The 27,365-nt window shown below is 46.2% G+C and overlaps 3 protein-coding genes across 11 annotated transcripts; 2 read left to right on the top strand and 1 right to left on the bottom strand.

Moving 5' to 3' along the window:
* The first annotated feature begins 138 nt into the window (after positions 1–138).
* On the top strand, positions 139–4,963 carry FICD (FIC domain protein adenylyltransferase). 3 transcript variants are annotated; one of them, XM_075167606.1, is made up of 3 exons: positions 139–259; positions 1,007–1,319; positions 2,262–4,963. In XM_075167606.1, exons 1-3 carry the CDS (start codon positions 188–190, stop codon positions 3,335–3,337), a joined length of 1,461 nt encoding a protein of 486 aa, XP_075023707.1. In that variant the 5' UTR covers positions 139–187; the 3' UTR covers positions 3,338–4,963. The 3 variants fall into 3 exon arrangements, with proteins under 3 accessions (XP_075023707.1, XP_075023709.1, XP_075023708.1); XM_075167608.1 differs by lacking the exon at positions 139–259 and adding an exon at positions 424–432; XM_075167607.1 differs by lacking the exon at positions 139–259 and adding an exon at positions 686–869.
* Positions 2,264–23,540, bottom strand: SART3 (spliceosome associated factor 3, U4/U6 recycling protein). 7 transcript variants are annotated; one of them, XM_075167597.1, is made up of 21 exons: positions 22,870–23,540; positions 21,848–21,974; positions 20,664–20,768; positions 19,382–19,566; positions 18,265–18,370; positions 17,456–17,580; positions 16,824–16,979; positions 15,524–15,662; positions 14,993–15,100; positions 14,522–14,599; positions 14,257–14,315; positions 12,977–13,086; positions 12,571–12,683; positions 12,081–12,157; positions 11,513–11,681; positions 10,263–10,714; positions 9,386–9,538; positions 7,537–7,724; positions 6,731–6,907; positions 3,282–3,405; positions 2,264–3,002 (listed from the first exon to the last, which is right to left on the bottom strand). In XM_075167597.1, the coding sequence occupies exons 1-20, from the start codon at positions 23,044–23,046 to the stop codon at positions 3,327–3,329; spliced, it is 2,883 nt and encodes a 960-aa protein (XP_075023698.1). In that variant the 5' UTR covers positions 23,047–23,540; the 3' UTR covers positions 2,264–3,002; positions 3,282–3,326. The 7 variants fall into 7 exon arrangements, 6 of the variants coding, with proteins under 6 accessions (XP_075023698.1, XP_075023697.1, XP_075023699.1 ...); XR_012676433.1 differs by lacking the exon at positions 2,264–3,002 and adding an exon at positions 4,053–4,216 and having other exon boundaries at positions 3,320–3,405; XM_075167596.1 differs by having other exon boundaries at positions 2,264–3,405.
* Positions 23,541–23,576: 36 nt separating this feature from the next.
* ISCU (iron-sulfur cluster assembly enzyme) lies at positions 23,577–25,921 on the top strand. Its single transcript, XM_075167610.1, has 5 exons — positions 23,577–23,726; positions 23,806–23,919; positions 24,182–24,292; positions 24,907–24,985; positions 25,365–25,921. The coding sequence occupies exons 1-5, from the start codon at positions 23,643–23,645 to the stop codon at positions 25,460–25,462; spliced, it is 486 nt and encodes a 161-aa protein (XP_075023711.1). The 5' UTR covers positions 23,577–23,642; the 3' UTR covers positions 25,463–25,921.
* The last annotated feature ends 1,444 nt before the right edge of the window (positions 25,922–27,365 follow it).

Here is a 27,365-nt window from a genome sequence, read left to right as displayed (position 1 = left end):
CTGCTCCTGCTACGATTGGCGTGAGCGCTCACCAGTTGTCACCCTCCACGAGCCTCTCCCGTGCCGGGGGCGTGGCGCTACCCGGAAGACGCCACAGGAAGCCGAGGGCAGGAAGGGAGGCGGAACACAAGAGAGAAGGATCCGCCGTGAGCGCCAATAAGAAAGGAGAAGAGAGGCGGTTCAGCCAATGGCAGGGCGCGGAGGGCGGGGCCCCAGAGGGCGGGGTTACAGTAGCCGGCGGCTCCGGGAGGCGGCAAAGGTGATGGGGGGACCCGGGCTGGGGGGGACCCGGGGGGTGAGGGGGACCCCGGGCCGCGGGGGGTGCTGGTGGGGCCAGGGGGACCCCGGCTGGGGGGGAGGCTGGGGGCTGCGGGGGCCCGGGCCGCGGCGGGCCCGGTGGCGAGAAGAATGCCGGCCTGAGGGGAGACCGACGTCGGGGGAGGGCGGGAGGCGGCGGGCCGGGGCAGCGGGGAGGAGCGGGGGGCCCGGACAGCGGGGAGCTGGGGGTGAGCGGAGCCAAGGTGGGGTGAGCAGAGCTGGAGGAGGAGCGGCGGCTGAAGGGGAACCGGGGGGTCTGGGGAGGGATTGCCACACCGGGAGGACGCGCAGGAGCCTGGAGCCTCTGGCTTCGCGGGTCGCAGGCCCGGAGGAGGGCTGGGAGCTGGGGGAGGGAGGAGATGGGTAGCTGTGCCATACCTGTACGGGACAGAGCTGCTTCATCCCTGCAGAGCCGGCTGGCAGAGCCCGGTGCCCAGGCTGCACATCAGCGTCTCCTCATGCTGCTGCTGTCACATTAACGTATAAGGATTTGTGTTACGCTGAATACTGCATGTGCCCTGCCCTGACGTGCTTAGGGGTGGCAGGAGAAGGTGGGTGCTTGGGGTAACCCCGAATAGCTGCGAAGAAACCCAGAGCACGTATGCTCGAGTCCGCTCAGGTGCCACGTCTCCAGCCCCACGCCTGCCCTGTGACACGGAGCGCTGGCTAAAGCTGTTTCTGTTCCCAGGTGGGAGCCGTGGGAGAGGAGATGTTCCTCGTGTCTATGGCGACAGATCCCGATTTGAAATGGATAACCCTGTGGGTCCGCATCAGGTGGGCGGCCGTGCTCGTGCTCCTCCTGGGCTCGCTCATGATGCTGCTGCTCCCGCTGGCTGCTGTGGAAGACCAGTGCCACGCAGTGCTCAAAGGACTCTCCTTCCTGAAAAGTAAACTGGGCGCGGGCTCCTCGGGGGTCACCAGATACACAGGACAAACAACCGGACTGAGCGTGACCTCCAACGGGCTGGAGCTGCTGGTGCTGAAAGGCAAAGCCTCCCCAGGTAAGTGTCCTCGGGCGGGTGCAGGGGAGCAGATGAGTTGCTGTATAATAACAACCCGCATCTGGAGATCCGCACCCCCAACCTGATGATCTGTACCCCATAATAGTAACGAACTCTTACTGCCCAACTGCAAATTAACGCAGCTGTAAACGACTCAGAGGTCAGACATGCCATCGCCAGCCTGGCTGCCGGCAGCAGCCCAACTGCATTCCATTGCCCTGCGCTGCAGAAGGGCGATGTGCTGGCGTGCTCAGCGCGGCTTTGTCTCTCGGAAGTTTTTCTTCATTCTTTCGGTACTAGTAAGTTCTGTTAAAGTAACTGGAATACGGAGTGTGTTTTAATACTCAGTAACCTGGGATACACAGCATTAATCCTGAAATCCTGGCTGTCATAGAACAGCCTTTCTGGCAACGACAGGCTGCGGTCTTTGCCTTTATTGGCCAGGACATTAATTTGAAAAACATTCAAAGGAATAATTACAATTCCAATACTGTATCTTTGTTCGCATTACAGCTGTTACCGCTGGGAAGATGTTTGATAGGTCAGTGAAAAACGGACAGAAGTGCTGTTAGCAGCTGTGGGCTGTGCTTCTAGCAAGAGAACTGGCATTATTGCCAAGAGAACGTATTTAAGACTCTGTGTCCTCCCACACAAAGCAGCCTGGTGGCCAAAGCGAGTTTTGCTGGGATGGCTACACGCCTGTGGCCAGCTTGAGCCGCGCCGCTCACAGATCCTGCCAGGAACGGCTCTGCTGCTGCGTACTCGGCCTGTAAACGTGGCATAAGCCTCTGCGCTTGTAGCCTGGCAAAGGCTGGAATACAAGTTCTCTGGTACAGTTCTATAGACTGGCGTTATTTAATTTTTATATTGGTGAACAGTAACGGTCTCCAGAGGTTTTCAGTAAACCTCACTACCCTGTTATCTGTTATTGTTGCATTTCAGAAGTGAAGTTGGAAGCCAAAGCGGCTCTGAATCAAGCCCTCGAAATGAAGCGCCAAGGAAAGCGGGAGAAAGCCCACAAACTCTTTGTGTATGCCCTCAAAATGGACCCCGATTATGTGGATGCCCTGAATGAATTTGGTATCTTTTCTGAAGAGGAAAAAGACATTCTTCAAGCTGACTATTTGTACTCCAAAGCACTAACCATTTCTCCCTGCAATGAGAAGGCTTTGATCAATCGGGACCGGACGCTACCTTTAGTTGAAGAGATAGATCAGAGGTATTTTAGCATTATTGACAGCAAGGTTAAAAAAGTGATGGCGATCCCCAAAGGCAATTCTGCCCTGCGCCGAGTGATGGAGGAGTCCTATTACCACCACATCTACCACACGGTTGCTATCGAAGGAAACACTCTGACGTTGTCAGAAATACGACACATCATTGAGACCAGATACGCTGTTCCTGGAAAAAGCTTAGTGGAGCAGAACGAGGTGATTGGCATGCACGCAGCTTTGAAATACATCAATACCACGCTGGTATCGCGGATAGGCTCCGTAACCATCAGTGACATCTTGGAGATACACCGGAGAGTGCTGGGCTACGCCGACCCGGTGGAGGCAGGGCGGTTCAGGACTACTCAGGTGTTTGTGGGACATCACATACCACCACATCCCCAGGACGTGGAGAAACAGATGCAGGAGTTTGTGCAGTGGATTAACTCGGAAGATGCCATGAGCTTGCACCCTGTGGAATTTGCCGCGTTAGCCCACTACAAGTTGGTTTACATCCATCCGTTTGTAGATGGCAACGGAAGGACCTCGCGCCTGCTAATGAACCTCATACTAATGCAGGCAGGCTACCCGCCCATCACAATCCGCAAGGAGCAGCGGGCCGAGTATTATCACGTCTTAGAAGTAGCCAACGAGGGCGACGTGAGGCCTTTCATACGCTTCATTGCTAAGTGTACTGAGACAACTCTGGACATGTTGCTCATCGCCACCACAGAATACTCCGTGGGCTTACCTGAGGCAGATGGCAGCACTGCTGGATGCAAACAAACTATCCCCGTCAAGACTTGAGGGTTGCGGACATCCAGGAGCCAACGAACGCGCGGGAGAACAGAATGCCAAGCCGCTCAGTATTCCTGCTGGGAAATAACTCGACAGGAGGTGTCACTCTTTAGCATTTCATTTATTTAAAGTGTCTTACATTTGATTAAATTAATATAATTTATTTATATACATTATGCCAAGCTGAAATGTGAACTGTTGATGTTGACTGTGCACTGTAACTTGCTTGTGCTACTGGAAGGAGGTGGGGAGAGGTGTCAGAGGGGCTCAACGAGCTGAAGTAGAATTTAATTTCTCCCTTCAATTAAGCTTTGGGAAGCTGCTTCAATCACAACCCTTCTCCTAGTCGGTCAACTGCATTGTCTTACCTTGTCAAAGAGCTGCTAGGCAAGACAAAGTCTTAACCGAGTCGTTGCTTTTGTGTTACCTCTTCCCCGTTCAAAAAAACCTCAAAACAGAAGGCTTGCAGTAACAGCACTCTCCCACCTATGTTAATCAGACTCTTTCCTGTCAGTCGTACAAGTTTGACAGTACTGATCAGGAAGGAGGCTAAACTCCAGTTCAGCAAAGGCACGTCTCCCCTCCCGTTTCTGTTTTCAGTAGCACTTTGCATGTTTACTTTCAGTTGCCTTTCCTAGGGAGAGTTTTGTACAAGTGGGAAGTACTTGGTTTAAGATTACAGATGACGCAACTGGAACAAGAGAAGAAATGCTCTCCGACTTACTTCACTGAACTGCGAGGCGCTTTTGCTGTACTTCAGGCAGAAGGACTGCCTAGCGCGCCGAGGCCTGGCCTCAGAGCCCACCTCACCAAGCAGGAGCCCTGGGAAACTGCAGCTGTCCTCACACATTTCAGTTCAGGGTTTGAAAAGAGCTTGCTTCTGCAAAGCTGCGGGCAGAAAAGGTTGTTATACGGAACCGTGAGACAACCTTTATCAGTTATGCCAATTTGGTAAGAATGCATAGAGCAAGTCTGCCAAAAACTTAAGTTTCTTCGATCTACATGAGAGAACTTTTCAAGTTAATTACTAGGTCACGTTATTACTGCCATAAATGCGTCAAGAATCACACGAGGCCTCTTGGTGCTGCAGTGGCAGTTAGTATAGTACCTGGAAGCTGCTGTACAATTCAAAGAAGCATACCTTAGCTTTGCTTTTAAGGTAAAAGCCCCTGCAGCCTACATAGAAAAATAGCTCCCTACACTCCCGTCTGCCGGCTGTGTAACAGCGTAATTGATCCCAACACCTCTAAGTTCAGAAAACTTCGATTCAATCCAGTTTAGAGTGTTGTTAAGGTTAAACCCTTTGCATAAGCTGTTAGACTGTCCCAGGCCAGTGTTAAGTTTCTTCCCTTCTAACACTCTCTTACCTGCAAGGTAGCTGGGACATGTTTTATACAAGCAGACAATAGGACAAGACTGGGAGTTACCCACATACTACAGCACCACTCCATGCTTGTGTACCGATTACTCCTGACAGGGAAAGCAAACAATAAATGAGGAAGGTTGTTCTGTCCTTACAAAGCATGCTTATTTTTGTAGTGCAAGGTGAGTATAAGTAAAATCTGCACTTTAGAGTTCTGGGGGGGGGAAATATGTTATTTTAGTAACAGATTAATAAACTATTTTAATATTAAAGTCTTTGTTTGGAATAGGCTGTTCTTAAAATGCTCTTCTGCTGAATGAGCCAAGAAGTGGTCACGGAGCAGCCATTCATGGAGTAGCAAGTTACACGACACACACCCTGGTTCCCTCAACAGCATATGACTGTACTGCAGCGTGGGGCGTTACGGAGGGCTCTGAATCGGCAAGTCCAACACCAGCAGCCAAAGGAAACTTAAATCATCACTAGAGTTTTGTACGTGCCTGCCTGCCGTCAGGGCAAGGCCAGCCTTAGCATTCTCACCCTGCAAATCAAAGCTTCATATTAAAGCATTATTGGAATGTTTAAGCTGATTTTGAGCTACAATCCCATCATATCATCAGTACAATACTGGATGGCTAGCCCAAGCTTCTGGCACAGAAAAGGCCACACGCCATACTGTGAACAAGCACCGACAGCACTTGGTGCCTTGCCGTATCGCCACAACTGCCAACGTTACACGGTTCGAAGCTATGAAGCAGACTCATCATTTCAAAGTAAAGCCAAGTCAAAGCAGCACAGAACGTAAGCACTGAAAATAGTGTTTATTTGCAGCAGTGCTTGTGTTGTACAAGTGAACTTGGTACTGGGGTCCCCCCTCACATTCAACCCCGCTGTGTGTTGACTTCCAGAGTTAGCAGCAGCTTTAGTTGACAAGCAGTAATATTTCTATCCAAGATCACGTACCGGATTATTTTAAAGTCTGAGGTGATTACTGAAGTGGTTTCAGGATATTCATACTAGATGGAATGAGCTACTTAAAGGTATGTAAGTGACACTGTGTATCTCGGTGCACCCGAGAGGCGAGGTACATCAGTATTACCCAGCTGCCATAGGATAAGTGCAATTCCAACACCCACATTTAAACAAAAGCAACAGTATTTATAGAAAACCTTTGAGAACTTGAGTTTAATAAACCAAGAAACGTCAGCTTGCACTTCACATTTGTACAAAACCATACAGAAACCACCTGCAAGAGACGTATGAGCTAGCTAGCAAAAACAACAACAACAAAAAAAAATGGTCCTCAGCAACAGCATGTACAGCTTTTATGGGAAACAAAAATTACCAGATCTAAGTATTATCTCATGACACTTAAAAATAATAATTCGAATGTCTTTTACAAATACACAATATAAAAAACAGGTCAACTTGAACAGAACGTTAACTGAATACATATATATGTATATTTGTGTATATACATATACACACATATGTATAGAAACTCTCCCAATACTAAAATAGGCCATTGTGGTGAAGTTACTAGCATCTGCCATTGAACTCTTAATGGAAGGAGATGAATGTCCCTGCGTGTGTGTGTTTGGGTGTAAAACGGGTTCGTTGTCAGAGAGAATGACTGCAATCACAATCTGAACTGACCAGTGGAGCTTGACAAGGTTATCACTAGGCTTTCACATTGCATCTCATTCGTTAATGAAAGAGAAATATTTGTAAAGCATTCATAAAACTTGATGTGGCATCCAACCTGTACAGGAAATATTTCCCCCCTCGTCACCCTCAATATGAGGAATCATATAACGCCATTTTACCAGAACGTAGTATAACTCTTTGCTCTTGGAAACAGAGGAAAAAACGGGGTTTGTACCATCCTACACTGATCTCGATGAATGCAGTAGTCCAGAACAGTATTTACACATGACTGTGACTGGCGTTCTCTCCTTGCTAGCATAAGGACACAACATGGCTTCCATAAAGGCATTTCACATTTTACCAGACCTGCTGATTGCAGACTTTTTGCTCACTTTTTCAGTAGCATCTTGGCAAAATCAGCATTGGACATCTTTTTAGGCTCCTCAGGGTGTTCGGATGAAGTTGCTGGTGAGTTCTGGACCATCCCATTCTCAGCCTTAGCCACAGGATTACTCTGGCGCTGTAACGCTCGAGGCATCATTGAAAGCTGTGTCCTTCCCTTCCCTCGCCTGGAGAACAAAAGGTGACATTTAAAAATATCGCAGTGCTCTTTGAACATACCGTTTTAGCTTGGGGAAACAAAAAGGACTTTGTTTGCTATGAGGAACGCTCATTTAAATATTATTCCTGTCATTCGTTTCAGTAATAAGTAGAGCAAAGCTTTCAGTGGGTGCCCTTTGAAACAGTATATCTAAGTCCCGGCAGAAGACAACTGCCAACAGTCCCCAGAAATTGAAGCTGCGCGTTTATCTACAGGGCACGTACAATACACCACCAATGCAATGCTAAGCAGCAGGAGCACTCTAAAAGATGAAAGAGCAACCTTAATGTTCACTGTGAACAATGGCTGTTTCTCCAGAACGAGAGGATGTGGAAGTTATTAGTGCTCAGGTGCTAACATCAGATCCAACGGGATAGCTAACACTTGATAACAGGTCACTACAGACCTGTTTCTGTTGGTAATGTAAAGAAGAAAAATCTGCTTTTCCTCATCAATCCAGCAACCCAAATTTTTATGGTTCAGCACCTTTTAAACATCCTCTCATATTCTAGATAAGATTCCTACATTGTAGCATAGAAAGAAACTCAGTGTTTTCTTTTTAAGCATTGCCAAGCAGTCTCCCTTGCTAATACTTACGCTCCATAAACCTGTCGTGGTACTGCAAATTGCGAGGCTCTGCCTGCCTCAGGCTTGTCTGGCAGCTTTCGGAGAGGTGGGTTACTGATCGCCACCTTGATGACGTGTTCCTTAACTGTCAGGCCATCCATTTTCAGCACAGCCTGCGAGGCCTGAGCTTCATTTTCGTATTCCACATAGGCCAGGCCCTAAATAAAGAAAAGAGGTAACCTACATCAGTTTTAGTGCTTCTTTCTCTGCATGACAGTTTTTGCTAATAATTTGGCCAAATGATAAGAAAACTGTACAGAAAGCAGACCTAAACATGGCTAAGAGTCCCAGTATTCTTTTAGCTAAAAAAATTATTATCTACACATATCTACAACCTGCATTTTTTGACTCTCATTCACGATGCCCTAATTCGTGGGAGAGGTATTAAAAAAAAAAAAGAAGAAAACCCAAGATCCCCATAAAGTAAATATAATGAAGTACTGCATCAGTGGTAAGTCTTCACTTCTAAATGTATATTACACATATATCCAGGCTGAATCTGGTATCAGACAGATCTGGATTCAGAGTGGAAGAAAAGATAAACCAATCTATGGAGCTAGAACAGAAAGATCCACACAAACTCTCCTGTGATTCTTCACTAAGCTACAACTAAGGAATCAAGTCCGGTAGCATAGGGCCAATGCGGCCACCTTGGTTTCAAGAGCAGTAAAACCCACCTCTAACAGAACTGACAGGCACTGTCTCTTAAGAGATTGGCATTGCTGCCCTGAGAACAGGGACCGGTGACAAAAGCGTCCTCTACAAGAAATTAATCCGCGTTGACTTCATGAAGCAAGAGCTGCTAACCGCACTGGTAACCAGCTGCTAACTGCTGCTGGTGCACCTTCAGTAACGGGGTCTTATTTCCAGCAAACGCACAAAAGGGCACACCCCAGCATCTGCCACGGCAGGCTCCTACAGCGGGGCAACACCTCCCAGTTCTATTACTGTTATTTTTCTAAATGACAGTCAAACCCTTAAGCTGTATTTTTTGATTATCCAGTTTCACAGGAAACACATCAGATTTTATATAACATTGAAAGTACATTTATTTGTGGTTTAGACAGAATCCCAGCTCAAACTAAGCTGAGAACATGGCTTGCAAGACTTGGGGTACACACAGAGAGCACTTGTTACAAGGGATGCATGCAACAGGACCTATACTTGAGATATTGCCAAGAGCTAGGAAATACATTTTAAAAATACACGCGCATCATCACCAGGATGGCACTTGTTAGAAGTGCCCAACATGCAGACATGGCCGAGGTGTCAGGCAGAACTTTGGCAGAGCAGCAGCTAGTTTAGAGTCTCTTATTTAACAAGAAGTCATTTATTCCAGGATGGAAATAATGAGCCCTGTCAGAGAGAGGTGGCTCATTTCTCACTGGCAAATCTATTATTGCAGCAGGTGTTAGGAACAATAGCCTCAAGAAACTGAAGAAAGGGGGGGGGGGAATAGGTTATACCAGGTGAACCCTATCTAGTCAGTTACTTTAAAACAAATATTCTTTGCAGGCTGACTAATGCCTATTTTTACTATATTGAAAGTGCTGTAAACATCTTCCCCTCCATCTCATTTATATCACGCATTCTTCTTGTGCAATTTAAGAAGTATTTTGGAAAAATTCCTATTCCCCTCCTACTTCTTATTCGTTGGCACAAAGGCACACTGGGCTGTATAAATCCATTTCTACAAGTTTTAATGCAAAGCCAGGTTGGCAACTTTTAAAATATAAAGCTTACTTTCTGTATCCAAACTTCATGAAGAGCGTCTTTTTGAAGGATTTCTTAAAATTAAGAGTGCATTAAGGATGCCTACCTTGGGTTTTCCAGCTCGGTTGGTGACCAGCCGAATGTCCTTCACATTCCCATGTGCTTTACACACATCTTCCAGCTCTTCCTTAGTGCAGGAAAATGGCAAACCAGATATAAACAATTTATGTTTCTCCAGTGTAGTGCTATACCTGAACACCTGAAGAAATGAAAAGGCTGTTAGATACCAAACCAGTCAGAGACTCCAAGGATTTCAACCTCTTACACCTCCAAAAGCTTATCAGAGTACTTCATATTTGCATGATACAAAGATACCCCTTCAAGTCACGAGTAGTATCTTGAAAGATATTTGCACATAAACATACAGGCGTACACTAAGGACTTGCAAGTAATTCTAAGAACTGAGATGCTCCTAAACACCTATGTCTCCTTCGCAATGAGAAGGGCCATTGATAATGTCTTCTTGCTCAGTTGTCACTATCTGAACCATTAAGTTTTTCTGTACAATAACTCCGTAATGCAGAAACCTGCTGATTATACAGCTGATATCTAGGATAGACCACTAACAAGAACCAGTGGGTTGTGTAATAACTGCCCACAGCTGTATGACTCAACCACAAAAGTACTTTACAGATGAAGATGCTCAAGCAGGAATCTGGGTACCTCACACCATTAACAAGCTGCTCAGATTAGCTTACTCAAGATTTCCAGAAATTTGCAAATGTCAATCCTGGTTTATGGCAAAGTAACATAAGATGCAAGAACTCCCAGAAAACAGTTTTACTGCTAAGACATAACATTACCATTCCAAACTAGCACAACATGAATTCATTAGACGCAAGCCCTCTGGAAGCAACATATTCTGCTAGCTTTCCTATGCAGTCCCACTGTTCAACTTATTACTTGAAAGGATAAAAGTTTACCTTAAAGTCTGGATTCTTGTTCTTGTCAACACATGGAGAAACAAACATTGGTCTTCCCTCCACAACTTTACGATCCAAGCCAAGAGCTTGGACAGCAGATTTTTCTTCCTTGAATTCTACATAGCAGTAGCCCCGGAAAGTCCCCTTGTTGCTGAATACTGGACGGATTTCTGCTACCTCCCCACAGCTCTCAAAGAGCTCTTTCAGTTTCACTTCAGGATCTGCCATGTTGTAGGAAAGGTTGCTGACAAAGACGGTGACATTATCTTTACTGCTGTCATGTAAAACTTTGGGGATGTCTTTTCGACTGGTAGATGCCTTTTCCTTTTGGTTTGCTGGGCGATCTGGCTTTTCAGGTCCACTTCTTCCAAACAGCCCGGTTTCTACCTCCATGTCTTCTTCAAGAAGTACGCCATCACCATCTCCCTTGTGTCTCTTGCTCGGCTGCTCTGCTGATTAATGAAATTGAAAGCCTTACTAGAAAAAATTACACCATTTCATTCACCATTGAAATTAAGCTGTCCTCATTACTACTATGGAGTTTGGAAATGGCATGTGGAACCACAAATACAATGACAGGTCTTAAAGACACAAAATAAAAATCTCCCTCAGGTTTTTAAGAATGAGTAACAACAGATTATTTGACCAAGACAGCAAGTATTTAGATGAAAGCAACAGGGATTTTTTTTTCCCTTTTTCTGTCAGTTACAACTACTGATTCATGTTCTCTCTCTTTGTCTAATGGGATTTTTTTTTTTTTTTTTTTTTTTTAGATTAAGAAACACAAAAATGTAAAAGCTCCCAAAACTCCCAGGGGCAGCAATCTATTAAAATCTTCTATTACCACCTTCCAAGAGACTGCTACAATACTGAATAACCCAATTTAGATACATGCCTCAGTGTCATTTGATGACTCAGGAAAATGACTTTTTTTTTTAAACAAAGAAGAAAAAAAAAAATCACTATTTCTCAGAAATAAGAAAAAACTAAAAACCCTATAGAAGTTCTTATAAACATATACTTGTGTTGATCAAAAACCGTTTAGTCTTGCTTTCATTTCACTACCACAAAGATCTCCTAGGAGAAAGAGACCCTGAATAGACAGCAGCTCTGAAGACACCAGCAATGGCACTCCCTCATCTGCCTCTAGCTGAAGGGAGGCAACTGATAACCCTGTTCCCAGAGGTCTGAAGCTTTAGGTTTTTTGTTTTTTTTTTTTTTTTTTTTTTTTTTTTTTTTTTTTTTTTTACCTTCTTCTTCTTGTCCCCATTCACCTTCATCATCGTCATCTGCTTTGCGCTTGTCTCCAATCCTGGTTTTTTTAGCCTTTTTGGAAGCTTTCTTTTCTGCCCGAGCCTGCTTTCGTTGTTCAGCCTTCTCCTCTTCTTGCTTTGCCAGAGCAGCTTCTTTCTCAGCAGCCTACAAATATGGAAGATTTTTTTTCTAGTGACTGCAGATTAGAGAGCATTCTTACATGCTATTTTCTAGAGTGCTGAACCTGGAGGGTTTTTTCTTAAGCTCCATGAAACACAGTGCTAATAGGATCATCATTTAAAGCACATCTCAATTGTTTGCTCTTATAGCTTTCCTGGAGTGCATGTTACTCTTATATCCAATCCAAGAGTCAAAAGGTGAAAGATAAAAAAACATCAAAAGACATTAACGATAGTTTTAAACTAAAATCAATAGTTCTGAGGGTTTAAGACAACCCAGGCTTATCTATGGGAACGAACATTAGAAATCTGACCTTCAGACAAGCACAACCTTAATATAGGTATTTCCTATAAACTGCTTAGGTAGTTCACAGAAAATTCTGACCTTTGCTCTTTGTTCATTAACTCGAGCTAATCTGTTTTCTGTTTTTTGAACAGCTGCATCCCAGTCTTCCAATGTTCCTGAAGGATAAAAAAAAGCCTTGTATTTAGCTTTCCCATAATTTAAAAATTCAATTCTGGAAAAATAAGAGTCAATGAGTTCATGGAACTTGCTCTTAATATAACCACTACACATGAAAATTTTAAATATAACGAGTAGCCTTCAAAGAAAAAGAAAACAAAACCCAAGCAGGGCAGAAACCTCTCATTTATAATACGACACTCCAAAAAGGCATGGAAAAACCCAGTAATTTCAGCAGACTCCAAGTCAGGCCAGAAAAGAAGAAAAAAAGAAAAAAGAGCTGCTTGTGTATACTACAGTAGTGAAAAGAAAATAAGCCTTCACCAGAATACAACACACTAGATCAAAATTCACTCTGTATCATTGTACACTAACTAGACTGGGTAAAACGAGACGACGTGCAGTTAGTTACCTTCTATTCTCTCCAGCGTGAGCAGCACCTCACAGACGTGCTCTGGATAGTCACTTGTGCACTGCACAGCTCGATGCAAGGCCTTCCTGCAGTGCTGGGTGTCACCATGAGCTCTGCAGGAGGGAAACCACAGCAGTAAGGAGCCAACCCTCCACATCAAGATTACAAGACAGGACAGTTAACTACATTCTGTGCAAATGTTTTCTCTCCTTCCCCAGCGAACTCACACTACACATTGTTGCAGTAATACTTGTGAAATATACTGCTGTACTGAGCTGCTGTAAGAACCTCAAAAGCATATTATAAATCCGTGTGAAATATACCCATGCTAAGCATCTAAGTCTTGTCTCACACAGATGAGGAAACTAAAAAGTTAATTAACTTTTCCAACCAGCAAAGCTCTTACCTTTCTAGGTTATAATACTCCAGCCACATGTTAGCATATTTGGCATTTCCTTTAGTCATAATGTTGTCCCAGAGTTCTCTGGCTTTCTGCATGTTGTTACATAGGCGGGCCTGAAACATAGCATCCAAAGAACTCGATAAAGTTTAGGATTATTTGTTCAACACCATTACCCCCCTGCCTCCCCCGGACCCCCCAAAACAAGAAAACACCACAGATGATGCACACAGACCCAGGTACATCTGCTCCTTAGAGCGATCAAAGCGAACACCTAATGCAATCCTACTGCTGAATAACACTTCCCTGCCCACCCGTTACATCAATCTTGGTTTCTGGCTCCCACATACATTTCATTTTGGTCATTATAAAAAAATTAGACAGTTGCTTCTGAATTTCTCCTTTTGTCATTACTCATGAATGTACCTAACAGAGCACTTAAACGCAAAACCAGTTCTCAGTCTAAGAAAACCGCTTAGGAAATGGAGCAGGGAGAAGTGCTTAGGAAAGGGAGCAGGGGAAGAGGGGAAATGGATTAAGACACCCAAGTGGGATTCACCTGATCTAACTGTAGCGGTACATGAGTACGCTAGACAGCTGACTTACTAGAACTGCTTTAGCATAAGCTGAATCACACCCGGACGTACCTACTTTCTCCCTCCACTAAGTGGACAGAAAGTGAAAGTAATTAATTCAGATTCAGGCCCTCGTTCAGGAGGATTACAATGCCGAGACTTCGGCAAGCCACTCCATGCATTATACACAGAGAAAGTCTAGCACAAAAGTAACATGACTTATCCTGATTCGTATGAGCCTGTGGCAAAGGAGGGAAAATAAAACATCCACTCACAGGCAGTGACGGCACCGGCACATTGATACCTGTACTAGTTTGAAACTAGTTCGTGTAGGCAGCAGTGAATTAGGCAGGATTCAAGGCAGTTTACAGGCTTAGTGTTCAGTTCCAAGCCACTGTGGCTAGCCCGCTAACCAAGTTACTCACAGATCTCTGTGCCATACTGCAGTCACAGCAGTATAAACACGCTAACCGTCCTGACAACTTTCTCAAAGAGAATTCTGTTTCCTTCCTGGGATGTCGTGCTTCAAGCCTGAAGCTACACTATGTGCTTGACCAGTCCAGACACAGGAGTGGAAGAAGAAAGATTTACTCATTGAAGTTACCCAGACAAAACACCAAAGTACAAGAAGATTGCATTCTGTGGTTGGAATGTTAAAACGATCCATTTCCTCTTGTCTAGCAATTTCAATACAGCAGACAGAAACATCACCTCAACTCTTGCCCAGTTCTGCATGATGGTGCAGGATGGATCTCCACTTTCACTGAATCCTGGGAATAAAAATAAGTCTTGTTTGTGAATGGCTCTCGGAAATAGTGTTTATTAAACAAGTTCTACATTCTAGATGAAATGTTTATCTGCAGCTTTCTTAAAATGTTCGAGACACTTGAAGACAAGTTAAATATTGTGTGGAGAACTAGTCTTATAACAATTATTTTGAACAAGAGAAAACAATATATTGGATGATTTAACTTACGCTCTTCTACTTCTTGTTTCAAATACTCCACAGCACGTGCAAATGCAGACCGCAGCTCTTCTAGTTCTTTACTCGAGTCTTTAGAAAAAAAGAAAGAATGGCCTTAAAATAATAATTTAATTTTCATCTCCCATCCACTAAAACCTCTTGCCTAACACCCACAATGATTTTATTGGGGGCAGAGGGGAAGCCAAAGTTTATGATTTCAGTAAAACTCACTACATACACAATAAAGAAACCATCAAGTACCTAAAATATAAGGCAGGGCATTTTTGCAATAGCATAATCTATTCTGGCCGCAAGGAGCTGCTTTAAACCAACTAAGATCATATATTTTATAGACACTAATTGGCCAGAAAGTAATTTCTGTGAAAGATACGAAACTACTGTTGAAGTTTTAAAAAAGCAATACCACTGTTTTGGAGGAGTACACAGAAAACAGTTTAAATATTTATTCACACATATATATACCTTGTGTAAAATCCACCCTTCTTCTCAGGTAATCAAGATACGCCTGCCAGATTTCTACATAGTCCGTTGCTTGAATAAAACCTGCATTCAGAGCTTTTTCAAACATTTCTGAAAGAAACGGGGAAAACACGCCCACACAAACATATTTACTTTTCAAATATTGACAAAATTAGCAAGCTACAGTGTCTAGCACAAAGAAGTATCTACCCCTTACATTCTAGGAAGACAGGAAAATACAAGAAATCCTACATATGCTAAATTGGTTTAGGAAGCGAATGCAAAAGCCAGTTTAATTCAGTAACGTTCATGCAAAGTTGAAGCAAATTGCTCACTCAGAATTGAAGCTGCTCAACAAAAGCAGCTTTGCCCTGGAAGGATGCTACTGCACATTTCCTCAGCTTTAAGACTGTCGCAGCAGGATGAAAACAAATCCTACAGCGTCCTACAGGTCACCGTTTGTCACACGTTATTCAGAGTGCAGACAGCAGTTCTGTAGTGTAAAGAAGTCTTGCTGAGATGGTCTTTCTTTACCAGAAATAATGCTGTGATCAACTCTATGCCTCTCCATCGCCAAAAGGTACCGAATCCACAGCCCAACCGTCCAGGGACAGTTCCTAACAGCGCGGTCATGAGCGGACAAGACCAACTCTTTCACTTTCAGCTGCCGGTCCTGAAATAATCATACAACGAAGTTTTCAGTTCCTATTAGCCAGAGAGCCCAAGACATACCAGCTTATAAAGAGCCAACACCTGAAAACAGTACTTCTATTTTATATTTGAAAAGCTAAGAAAAGATGGGTATTTTAAATTCTGTAGTCCTAAAAACCCAGTAAACACCTTCAAAACAGAAAGGATACGCTCAGGAGCAACACAAACAAGAACTCCATGCCATACTCAGTCTGCAATACCTAACCGTCTACTTCTAACCAAGCCAGTTAGGTATTTTCTGCCAATGAGATAAATATAATAAAGGCACCGAGTAAATACCCAACTGTTCTTAGTATGTTTAGAAGAGGGGAGGAAAGGATACAAGAAAGAGGGTGCACACACAGCCTACTCAAGGGAGGCAGGCGCTGTTCCACCCACAACCTGCTGTCTCAAGCTGGTAAGATAAAGACATGACGGAGCAACTCAGCCTAGATAAGCCTCCCGTACCTAGTTACACTGATCTCTTAATAGACGGACCTTCTGTCCACATGAAAACCCCGCCTCTCAAGTTCAATATGATTTTCAAAGTGCACTAACTAGCCCACATGTAAATATAGACTAAACGTCTGGGTTTGTTTTGGCTTGTTGGTAAATTAGGTCTTTGTTCTCCACTGTAAGATATTCAGGAGAGCACTGGCAGCCCTCAAACAAGTACTGTCATTAATTTATCTGTGTCTCCTGAAGGACAGGCAGGCTCCCCAGTGATTCAGACAGCACTGAACAGCTATGCCTACAAAATCTAGAAGAAAAGGAGGAACGTCCTCAGAAGCAATGCCTCTGGACGACTAGCTACCAGACACAACGCCAGGGCTTACAGCACAGCTTACAGCTGGTGACATCTAGTCAACTCTTTGCCAGATAGCGCAAGCCTCGATGCCCACACCCAGTTTAATTCTGCAGAGAAAACACACAACTGGAGGAAAAAGTGAGCAAATGTTCACTTGATCAATAAACACACCACTGAAAATAGGAAGAAACCAAAGGTAAGGTGAAAATCAGTTTCTGAAGAATTTAAAGACTAAGGGACTGGACTGAGGTAGAACGTACTGGTCGTTCATTTATCAGCCACTAAGATTAAAAAAACCAGGACAATAAAACTGCAAACATTAGTTTTTTTCCTTACCAAATACTGATTGTAGCGTGCCCAAAGATCTGGCACAAGGCAGTTCTCAGCTAAAGCCCTCTCATAGATCAACTGAATGCGAGCTGGATCACCTGCTTTCATTTCAAAATCAATGTAAGCTTGATATTCTGCTAGCTTTGGTGTTTCAGCACCCAGCTATAAAACAAACAGACATACAAAAAATTAAAATCTTCTGAAGAGAGCATGATTCAAACAGTTCAGCTGTTGCTCAGAGTAGGTCTCATGCACAATTTCACACAAGAGCTTAGCCTCTGAATATCAATGCCTTTTGATTTTCACATCTCTCCAGATACCACCCTGGTTCTGAAGCCATTCAGATCCCTACTTTTTATTCCTCTTAGCACAGCATGCTCCTCAATGCTGGAAGAAACAGCCAGAGTACTCATGTGCACCTTAGGGTGGCCTGACACAGTCAACAGATTCCATAGTTTCCAGTATTCCCAGTTGTGAGGCTTCTTGTCTCACATTGCTCACAGCTGGAAGAGTCACCTAGCAATACACTGCTGCTTTATCTCTGTGACTAGAAAAATAATAAAATTTGGAAAAAAAAAATCCCAAACCCAAAGCAATTAACTCTTCGTTTTAAAGCAAGCTATAAGTAACAGCATTACCAGTGCCTCTTCATATGGTTTACACTTCTCCAATTGCTGTAGAGCTTTTTTGTAATTCTTTATTATTGTTTCTGGTATTGGGTCTTCTGACCATTCCTCATATTCAGCAAATGAAGCCTCCATATCTATTAAAACAGACATGAAACCCCATCAATAACTTATTGGGCTAAATAATCAACATTCAACCTATATTTGATTGCAACACATTTGTATTTCTGCTTATACTTTTGCATCTTAACTGCACACATTACCGCATGCTTATAGGGTTCAGATGCTTCATCTTACACAGTGGCTTCATCTTACCAAGGTGGCAAGATTTTCCCAAGGCTTTAAAGAAAAGAGACCAACGCAAATTCTTTCAATATGCAAATGAAGAAGTCAAAGAACTGTGCTTAACTTTCTCCCATAAGCAAAGCCAAAGAATGAAGCAGATATGGCAGAATTCTAACAATCCAGCTGTCAGCGTGTACTATCCCTACCAACCAAGGTTCTTATGCAGTGATCATCACAGCTGAATTCCTAGTTCCTAATTGTCATGTTTTGTGGTCATCACTTCTACTTTAACTAGCCTCAAACTATGTACTGAAGAAACAGATAAACCAAGTTTCAATGAGTACGAGTATTTCTGAACAAAAGGGATCTGTGCATCATTCAAGAGGCCCTAAAGACAGCCAAATGTCATTGATTAAAAAAATTCAAAACTACAGCTGCAGTTTGTGTGGCTCTACCAAAAGAATAATCATGACTAATGCCTGGATCGCCGTAACACAGCGTATCCATGCCATCTCTCCAAGTGCACCAGCTCTTACCTAACAGCGGGATCCCCAGCTGGCGCCTGAACAGCGTGTGGATCTTCTCAAGCTGGCTGCAGAGCATCTGCTGCTGCTCAGGCGATGGAATGCTGCCAGGAGCTGGCTACAAACAAAAGGATTGAAATTTAATCAGTTCCCTCAAGCCTGAGCTGATGAACACGATGGGGTATTGCCTATGGGTTGGGGGTCTGGGCTCCAAATGACTACACGATCCTTGAAGAACAGACGCAGCCAACTTGCATTTCAGGTCACTGCTGTGAAAGCTAAAACTTGGAAATTGCTAGACTCAGAAGCTGGATGAATGTGAAAAGCATTCCTCACTGAAAGCTGACACAGGCATAGGGAAATGATAACCTGAAAAAAGTAAGCCGCATGTGATCATGCCATTTCACAAACCCACTGGGCTGCCAAATAGTTTTTCAATAAATCCCTGGTGTGTGCACAGATGATCTAAAACTTCCAGCTTTCTTTCTGTTTGTGAGTGAAAGGGTGTTGTCCCATCACTCCTTTGTTAGAGCATTTCATAGAATGGTTTGGGTTGGAAGGGACATTTAAAGATCATCTAGTTCCAACCCCACCTCCGCCATGAGCAGGGACATCTTAACTTCCATATCTTATGTAGTAAATGACAAAAAAATAGAAATATCCATCTTGTAGAGGTATCTTTTGCAGATGTCAAACAATATGTTCCAGGGATAATATACTATCATCCAAAAGTCACAAAAAGAGTGAAATAATGAATGAGTTAAAAGCTGAAGTACAAAACAGTCTAGAAAAACAAACATGATTGACTATGTGTAAAAATATTCGCTGGCAAGAACATTGCTTCATAATGAAGCTACTCAATTTAAAGCTATTCTTGTCAGTTCAAGCTAAAGCAGCAGAGTGAAACTTTGCTTCTGGATATGAGATTTTATGATCTTATTTAAACACAAATCCATTACTATATCAACTAAATACACAGAATGTTTTTCCCAGACCAAAGGGTAGGTTTCTACAGCTGAAAAGAAACAGCCTCTTTTGTCGGAGGAGACTGATGAGGGGGCAGCACAAGATGACTTCAGAAACCACACTACAACTTGCTTCTTCCAAGAGCCCACGAGACTGGCCTTACCTGTGCCGTTTCCAGTATGGCATTCTCAAACTCGCGGTATGCTTCCCATAAAGCTGTTCCTTTTGTCACATGCAGTCCAACCGCAGTTAATGCTCTCTCAAATATTGAGCGAACTTTCTCAATTCCTCCTTCCTGACCAATGCCACCAATTGAATACTGGGCATATTCCAACCAAATTTCAGGACCTAAACAAAGTTATGAGAAACGGATGACCTAATCCCCTCAAAAATAAAAAAGGCATCTCTCTGTTTCCCAAACACCCACAAATAGACCAACACACGACAATTTTCTTTACCATCCAACATAGTAAAGAAAAATTAAACTATTTTATTCTATGCTCTCGTTCAGGGACCCTCAGCAGAGACTATCCAACAAATGGATGTTAGATTGCACATCTCCGGCTCCAGAAGTCGTCTTTCCAAACCCCAAGTGCAATCTTCCCAGCAGATCCAGAGGATACTCCCTCTCAGTTCTTCACCCCTCCATTCCTTCTTCCTGAACGATCACCAACACTGTACGGCTAGCTATGCCAGTGCTGTAACGTGACATTTTATATATAGCTTCTGCAAGGGATTCGCCTCAATGCTACCAAGCCCTCTCTGCTTCTTCAGGTTTCATGTTTTCAGCACCTCACCACAATACCCAAAAAGCACGCAGTTACTCAGTGCTTTAAGATAAAAGTTTTAAGCTATGGCTGCAGGCAGCTCCTGCGAAATGGAAAGACAAGACACTACGTACCTCCCTCACTTTTAATGAGGATGATCAGAGCCTGGTACCACAGCACGGCTAGGGTTACCTACTTCGCAGGGTTTCAAAAACGCTTCCTCACAGACAGTAACTATGTTCGGAAAGAGCTGTCACATAGTGGAAATGGCAGCAAAGACAGTGCTAACCAACACAGAAGACAGGAGTAGAAATGAGCCTTTTAAAAGCATTCACTTTCCTCACAGAAAGAGCTGAAGAACCCGTAATGGGTAATGGAGAAAGCATTCCCTAAGTGAGCGCAATACCTGCTGCTTTTAGAGATTAGAGGAGTGTGAAATACATGTTTAAAACTTTTTACAACATTCGTTTAGGAGATCTTAAAGACTGCAATAGTACTTAAAGCATTGCCTTTGAATGACCTTTAACTCCAGTGCTTCAGAAAAGCTGAGGCTTACTTCACACTAATATTTTTGAGCCAATTTCTGCATTATTACAGAAGGAAGAAGCTTTCCTAGTTAAAGAAAGCCATAATCTGAATGCAACACAATACATTTTACAGCATATATTAACAACTTACAGATGTAGTCTTTCACAGCTCTCTCAAAGAGCTCATAAACTTTCTCCCGCTCAGAGCTTTCAGAAGCCATTTTTATCTCATCCTTCAACCAGTCCAGCCAGATTTCTGAAAGGAAGAAGTTTAGAATACATCACCAACATTCAGAAAGAATAATATAAATCCACTTGTTGAATTTTTTATGAGAGTTTTTAGTAACAGACTTAAAAATGGGGAGAGGGCTAAGAAGAGAAGAGAGCAATTTTAGCCTCCACAACTACTCACAATTAATCTAAAAGAAAAGTTTGGTAGATACCTTTTCAAATTAGTACTGAGCAAGTACACTTCTGTTTAAAGAGAGCAGAATTTGCAAGCAGCAATTTATCAGTACCGTGGGCAAAGGATCAGTATGCACCAGTAACCACAGAGGCATCCAGAGGTACACCTTTCCTCACGCTTTTACAAGAAACAGTAAATGGCTTCAGAGGCTGCAAGTTTCCACATGCGTAGAAGGAAACCTTCCCTTGCCAAGCACAGTGGCAGAACAGCCTCTGCAATATTTACATTGCCTCTGTTTTATGAATAAAAAAGAAACACCCCCTTCAAGGGCTACCTGCAACTTCCACCACCATCGTGTTTTTTGCTGCTTGCCTGCGAAATTTAACTTTTTGTAGGAGCTTGTCTGGGTTCTGAGTCACATTCACTGACTAAGTGACTGGAGCCCTTTCAGTGCTGCCATCCCACAGCTGTATGTTGCCAGCCCTACAGCAAAGGCAGCACAAGCAAACATACGTCTGTCCCTGGTCTACGGCAGGTCGCATCCTGGCAGCAACTCCCGCAGCTAACAGATCGACAGACCAGAGACTGGAGTAGCTGGGCACACACAAACACCCCCCCGCACCAGTTCCACTCTACTGCAGCAGCCTCTGCAGAGGACAGGGTAGGACAGCACAGTTGCAAGAACTCAAATTCCTGCAACAGGCTCGCTACCCTGCATCTGCCAGAGGCCAAGCTCAATGCTGGCCATTAACACCAGCAGCATTCAGAGTTTAAAAAGTCCCAAATTTGTTCTTTCAGGTTTCTCTGGACTAGAACAATGTTGTTGAAGCCTGGCACAAACACATTATTTCACAACTGAAAGAATGGTATTTTACACAGATGATGCTCAAGCAGTATGGGTTGCAACATACGCAGAAAATGGTCTGTACCTTCAGTAAGCGGAAAGAGTTCACTCATCTTCTGACGAGCTCTTCTGAGCTTTACCAACTCTCCCTCCTGGCGCAGCAGCTTTATCAGATCCAAGTGACAGTTATAGTCAAAAGCATTGATGGAAAGCTTTTAAAAAAAAAAAAATTTAAATGCACTGTTGAGTGACGGTCATGAAGAAATCAGAGAACGTTTAGCAGAACAGAACATCATACTGTCTTTTGTGGCATACACATCTCTTCTGTGTATGAGGAGACATACACAGCTGAGACATCACCTACCTTCCAATAGTTGCATCAAACTTCACTATTGTTTGCAAGATGCTTTCAGGTCACAAGCAAACATTTATAAAACACACTTCCAAGTTTAATAGAGCTTTAAAGTCCAGCTTAGAGCTTAGCCTACAACTCTAAGCTCTAAAGGCTACTGCTCAGCAGTACAAATGCCAGCACCAGGAGTACAGCAGCTACCAGCTGCAGAAACAGACCCAAGAGTGCAAGATGAGGAAAGCCTTCTTCAACAGAGCCAAATGTGTTTTAATTTCTTCAAAAGTAATAAAAAACACCAAAGTTTTTTTTGGTGGAGTACAAACTGTCTACTAGGGCTCTCCAATTTCCCTCCAAAAAACCCCAAACCGCCTATTTTCCGCTACAGACTCCAAACATTCACGTCTTGACAGTTCCCAGCATCAAACTACAGGAGCAGCCATGGATTTTTTTTCCATTACCGCCGCAGCCACTCCAGCAGGCAGTCACAAAAAGGAAGACCCCACGAAGGCCGGTTCCCGCCCCACTCCAAGGCTTCCCGGAGGGGAGGCCTCAGTTCTCCGGGACGAGCCTTCCCCACAGCCCCGGGGCCCTCTCGCGGGACCGGCGCGTCTCTCATAGCAACGCGGGCGGGCCACCAGCGCAGGGCCCGGCCTCCACCACCGCTTCCCCTGGGCCAGGAGCCGGGACCGGGCGGAGGCCGCGGTGCTGCCCCACCGCCCCCTCCCCACGCCGCCGCCAGCCCAGGCGGGCCCCACCTGCTCCTCCAGCCGCTGGATCTCGGCCTCATTCTCTTTCTCCTCGTCTTCGCCGTCGCCAGATGAGTCCGAGTCCCCCTCATCCTCTGAGTCGCCCCCCGACTCGGGGTCGCCCTCCGGCAGCCGCTTCTCCTCCTCCGCCGCCACCGCAGCCGCCTCGGCTCCCGCCGCCGCCATCTTATGCAGCTTCCTTCGCAGCCAGCCGCGCTCTGCCGCCTGCCGGGGCTGTCCCTGCAGCGCCTGTCCCGCCGCCGCGCACTGCCGCGGGACGAGCGCTACGAAGAGAGGGGCGAGCCGTCTCCCGCAGGACCCCGCGCTCGGACCCGCACCGGGGCCGCGCTGCGGTGAGCGCCGCGGGGGCCGGACTCCTTGTCTTCTCGGCTGAGACTCCGGCGGCACCGCGGGCACCTCGGGGCCTGGCTGTCAGAGGGCCTCCGAGGAGGGCCGGGGCGTACGCGGCGCCACCCACCCGCCATATTGAGTGTGGCCGCCGCGGCCCGCACATGCGCCCGTGTCGCGATAAAAAACGGCCGTCGTGATTGGAAACAGCGTTTATTGATGGTTTTAGCGACACCGCGTTTTTTTTCCCGCAGGCGGCCTTCAGCCCTCACCCCCTTTGCACGGCGACCCCCGCCGCGCTCGGGGTAAAACGTGGAGCGCCCGGCGGCGCCAGGCCTGAGGCAGCGCGGGGGCGGGGCCAGGGGGGGGCGGGGCCGTCCCGCCCGAGGTTATAAAAGGGCGGCGCGGGGCCGTCCGCCCCCGCCAGGCTCAAGATGGCGGCGCTGAGGGTGGCAGGGGCGGCGCTGCTGCGGCCCGGGCGCGGGGAGGCGGTGGCCAGGCTGGGCTACCACAAGAAGGTGAGGGGCGAGGGGAGGCAGGGGTGAGGCGGAGGGGGGGACACACGCGGTGGCTGTTGGTGATGCGGTGTCCTGGCAGGTGGTGGATCACTACGAGAACCCGCGCAACGTCGGCTCCCTCGACCGCAACGCCAAGAACGTGGGCACCGGCCTGGTGGGCGCCCCGGCCTGCGGGGACGTCATGAAGCTGCAGGTGACCTTGGGGACCCGCTGGCACCGAGGGAGGGGATCGCCTGGGGCTGCTGGATGGCCCAAACCCGCCCCTTTCCCCTCGGGTGCAGCGCGGCCTTTCCTCACACACCCCCGCCCTGAAGCGTGCCCTGGGGCCCGGGCAGGCCCTGTCCCGCTCCCGAGGGCGCGGTGGGAGCCAGGGCCCTGCCTGGGCCCGAGAAAGCGGCTCTGGGGCGCTTGGTGGAGCCGAGCCGGCCCCTGAGGTGCCACCTATGCTCTCGCAGGTGGAAGTGGATGACAACGGGAGGATCGTGGATGCCCGTTTCAAAACCTTCGGCTGCGGATCGGCGATCGCATCGAGTTCGCTGGCGACGGAGTGGGTCAAAGGGAAAACGGTAAGGGTCCCCGCCGGCATCGGAGGTGACACCGCAGAAAGCCTTCAAAGCTTCAAACCTGCTTGTGTTCTCTGTTGGGACCGTGTAGGAAACGGTGGCCTAGGAATCCCAGTGCTGACTTCGTGCAGTGTGGTACGGTAGCTTACAAAGCAGCGTCTGTCAACCCTGTTAGTGGTCTGATTTCTAGAAGTATAGTTGCCTTTTCCAAGAACCTCCATTAATCTGCAGGGAAGTACTTTGTGTTTTGTGCAGAAAGCAAAAACCTGCTGATCATGGGTTCTGAAAGAAAGTTTAGTTACGGAGTGTCTTTAGATCATTTATATTCTTTTTTAGCCAGACAAGAAATGCATTTCTATATTATGATAAAAGGTAAGCGTAGAGCAGTCCCCCCAGTGGCACCTATTCTGTCACACTGGTATGCTTTCGTGTATTCCCACCACTGCTCAATCTGAGACGTTCCTTAATTCCGACGTCTTTCGCTGCCCTGGCAGTTGAGGCGTTCTTCCGCGTGGATTCTGTTGGCTCTGCAGCATTAACGCACTCTTACAGCAAATGCCTGTGTAGCCCGTGTTGTACCTCACATGACCAGTGACTACACTCACGCTGCGTTTCAGGTTGACGAAGCGTTGAAAATCAAGAACACGGATATCGCTAAAGAGCTCTGCCTTCCTCCAGTCAAACTGCACTGCTCTAGTAAGTAAAGGACCAAACGGAGACAGTTCAAACACAGGCTTGTATTTGAGAGGGAGAGTTCTGGGAATAGCGCAGATGCTTCTGAATGTTGTTTTCCAAATAAAGTTTCTGCACACGGAACAGCTGGAGTTGTCCCGCAAGAGAAACTTGCTTACGTTCAGATTTCAGGGTTATTTTAAGAGTTTTCGTATCTCTTTCATCTTTTGCACCCCGTAGCCTAGCAGACTGATAATAAGTGTTCAGATTCTGACATTCTACTGCTGAGATGCCGGCCAGTGCTACCTGCAGTGGTGGTCACTGCTGGCTGCTCTGGTTTTTATGGCATCCTTTGTTCTCAACGATTTTTTTTTTGTCCTTGAAATCCTTGTTTTGTTTGTAGTGTTGGCTGAAGACGCAATCAAGGCTGCCTTGGCTGATTACAAGTTGAAGCAGGATCCAAACAAAGAAGAGTCGGAGAAGAAAGCAAACAATGCCTAAACTGACTGTAAAGCTTGTTCTCATTCCACTTAAATTTGCAGTGCAATTATTTTAGCTCTCAGTAGGATCCTGCGCACTACTCAACGAAGCTGTAAGATACGCACAACTTACGCACAACGCGTCACTGTTCACGTGTGTACAGCCACTCTTGTAGTGCTTACACCACCGGGATGTGGGTATTTCAGCAGCCTGTGCCCTGTCACGACTGTGTGTGAAATGTTAGCGTGGAGAAGACTGCTCAACTGTAGAGAACTCAGCGGCTTCTCTCTGGAGAGAAAATCCTGCTGTTCCAGTACTGGAAGGGCTGCACTTTTTTGGAAAATGTATAGTTTTGCCTAATATTTTACAGAATTTAGTGGGAAACGTTGCCTTGGTCTTAATGTTTATGTGACAGCTGCAGATCAGCCTGTGTATCAGTGCAGTATACGACCGTGGGGCAGCGTGTCTGCCCGCAAACTACAGCTGTGTCGGCGTTTCATTTCGCCACCCGTGTGCTCGTTCCTCTCCTCCGGGGTGCGGCGGGCACTAGAGGGCACTGACAATACGAGCCAGAAGCGGCCGGGTGCTGGGTGCCACCGCTCCGGGAAGCGCAGACCAGTGCTAGCAGGGCTGGCGTCTGCTCGCGTCCTGTCACGGCTAACGCTCGCTTTTTTTTTGACGCTCCCATTAGAGGAACAATCTTAATTTTGGAGTGTCTTCTGCAAGAATTCAACCCTTCGGTTGGCCAAGTAGTCTCTTAAAAGAGAGTGAATACAGCCTCGGGTTTGCACCCGGGAGGGGAACAGCGTAGCTGGGGTGGAGAGCTGAGGGGAAGCTCCCAGGGGAGCAGGGGTCGCTCTGTGCACCCTGGGGACGCCTCTGCATCCCGCGGGGCAGAGGAGTGGGTTGTGGGGAGAGCGTGGGTGACTTCACCTACTTGAGGATTCGCAGGCTGAGCGTGTGAGCTGGCGGCACAGCGGTGTTGGAAAATTAAATGCTTTGTGGTGCTCTGGCGTGGCTTGCCCTCTGCGCTCCAGGCCAGCGTGCTCTCCTGTGCCTTCTGGCGCTTGCTCTTTTCCAGGGGAGTATTTCCATAGATTTCCAAAACAAACAGAAAATACATTTGAAACCTTTGCCTGCTCTTAAGATTTTTAAACCACCCAAGAAACCTTACTTGCCTTTTTTCATACTTAGGATGTTTTAAAAACATTAAAAACTGCATTTAAAAATAAGTGGCTCATTCTGATATATATCTCCACGACTTTGGTGGCTTTTTTAATGCAGAGCAGGCCACGTGCTGCTGCTGCGGTTTGTCGCGCACAAGACCGCTCTTGCGGTACCTCGGCTCGGCACCACCCCACGTCCCTCGGCTCGGCCCCTGTCTCCCGCTGCCCTCCTGCAGCGAGGAATGTGCCTCGCTCCCTGGGAACAGCCCTGCGGTTTCCTAGTTAAAAAAAAAAAAAATCAGGGAAAACTTCAGACGCCCACGTCCGCTTTGGGGCAGAATGGGCTCATTGTGCTCGCGAGAGCCCCTCGACAGGAGGGAGGTAAAAGCCAGCACGCTCTTCCACGGGGAAAGGTTGTCCGGATGCAGGGACACGGGGACACATCCCTGCCTGCCCCGCGGCTGGGACAAAAAGCGGGGTTGCAGGGATATGGGAACGCAGGGATACAGGGATATGGGGCTGTTTTGCCTTCCAGGTTTGCCTGCCATGGCCGCTGCCACGTCCCCGTGCCGAGGCGAGCGGCAGCACCGCAGCCCCCCCGCCCTCGGCTGCGGGGTGCAAGATAAAAGTTTCCCAGAATCGGCGTGTCGGCGTACAGATTTTGTGAACGATAAACGCGTCCCCCGGCCCCCGGGGTTTCACCCCCACCGATAACCTTCACCCCGAAGCATGGCCAGGCCGGCTGCGCCTGCCGGGCT

Source organism: Calonectris borealis, chromosome 18 (assembly GCF_964195595.1).
Source record: "Calonectris borealis chromosome 18, bCalBor7.hap1.2, whole genome shotgun sequence".
NCBI classification, from domain to species: Eukaryota; Metazoa; Chordata; class Aves; order Procellariiformes; family Procellariidae; genus Calonectris; species Calonectris borealis.
Note: the sequence above shows the minus strand (reverse complement) of the source record. Positions and strands in the feature narration are given on the sequence as shown.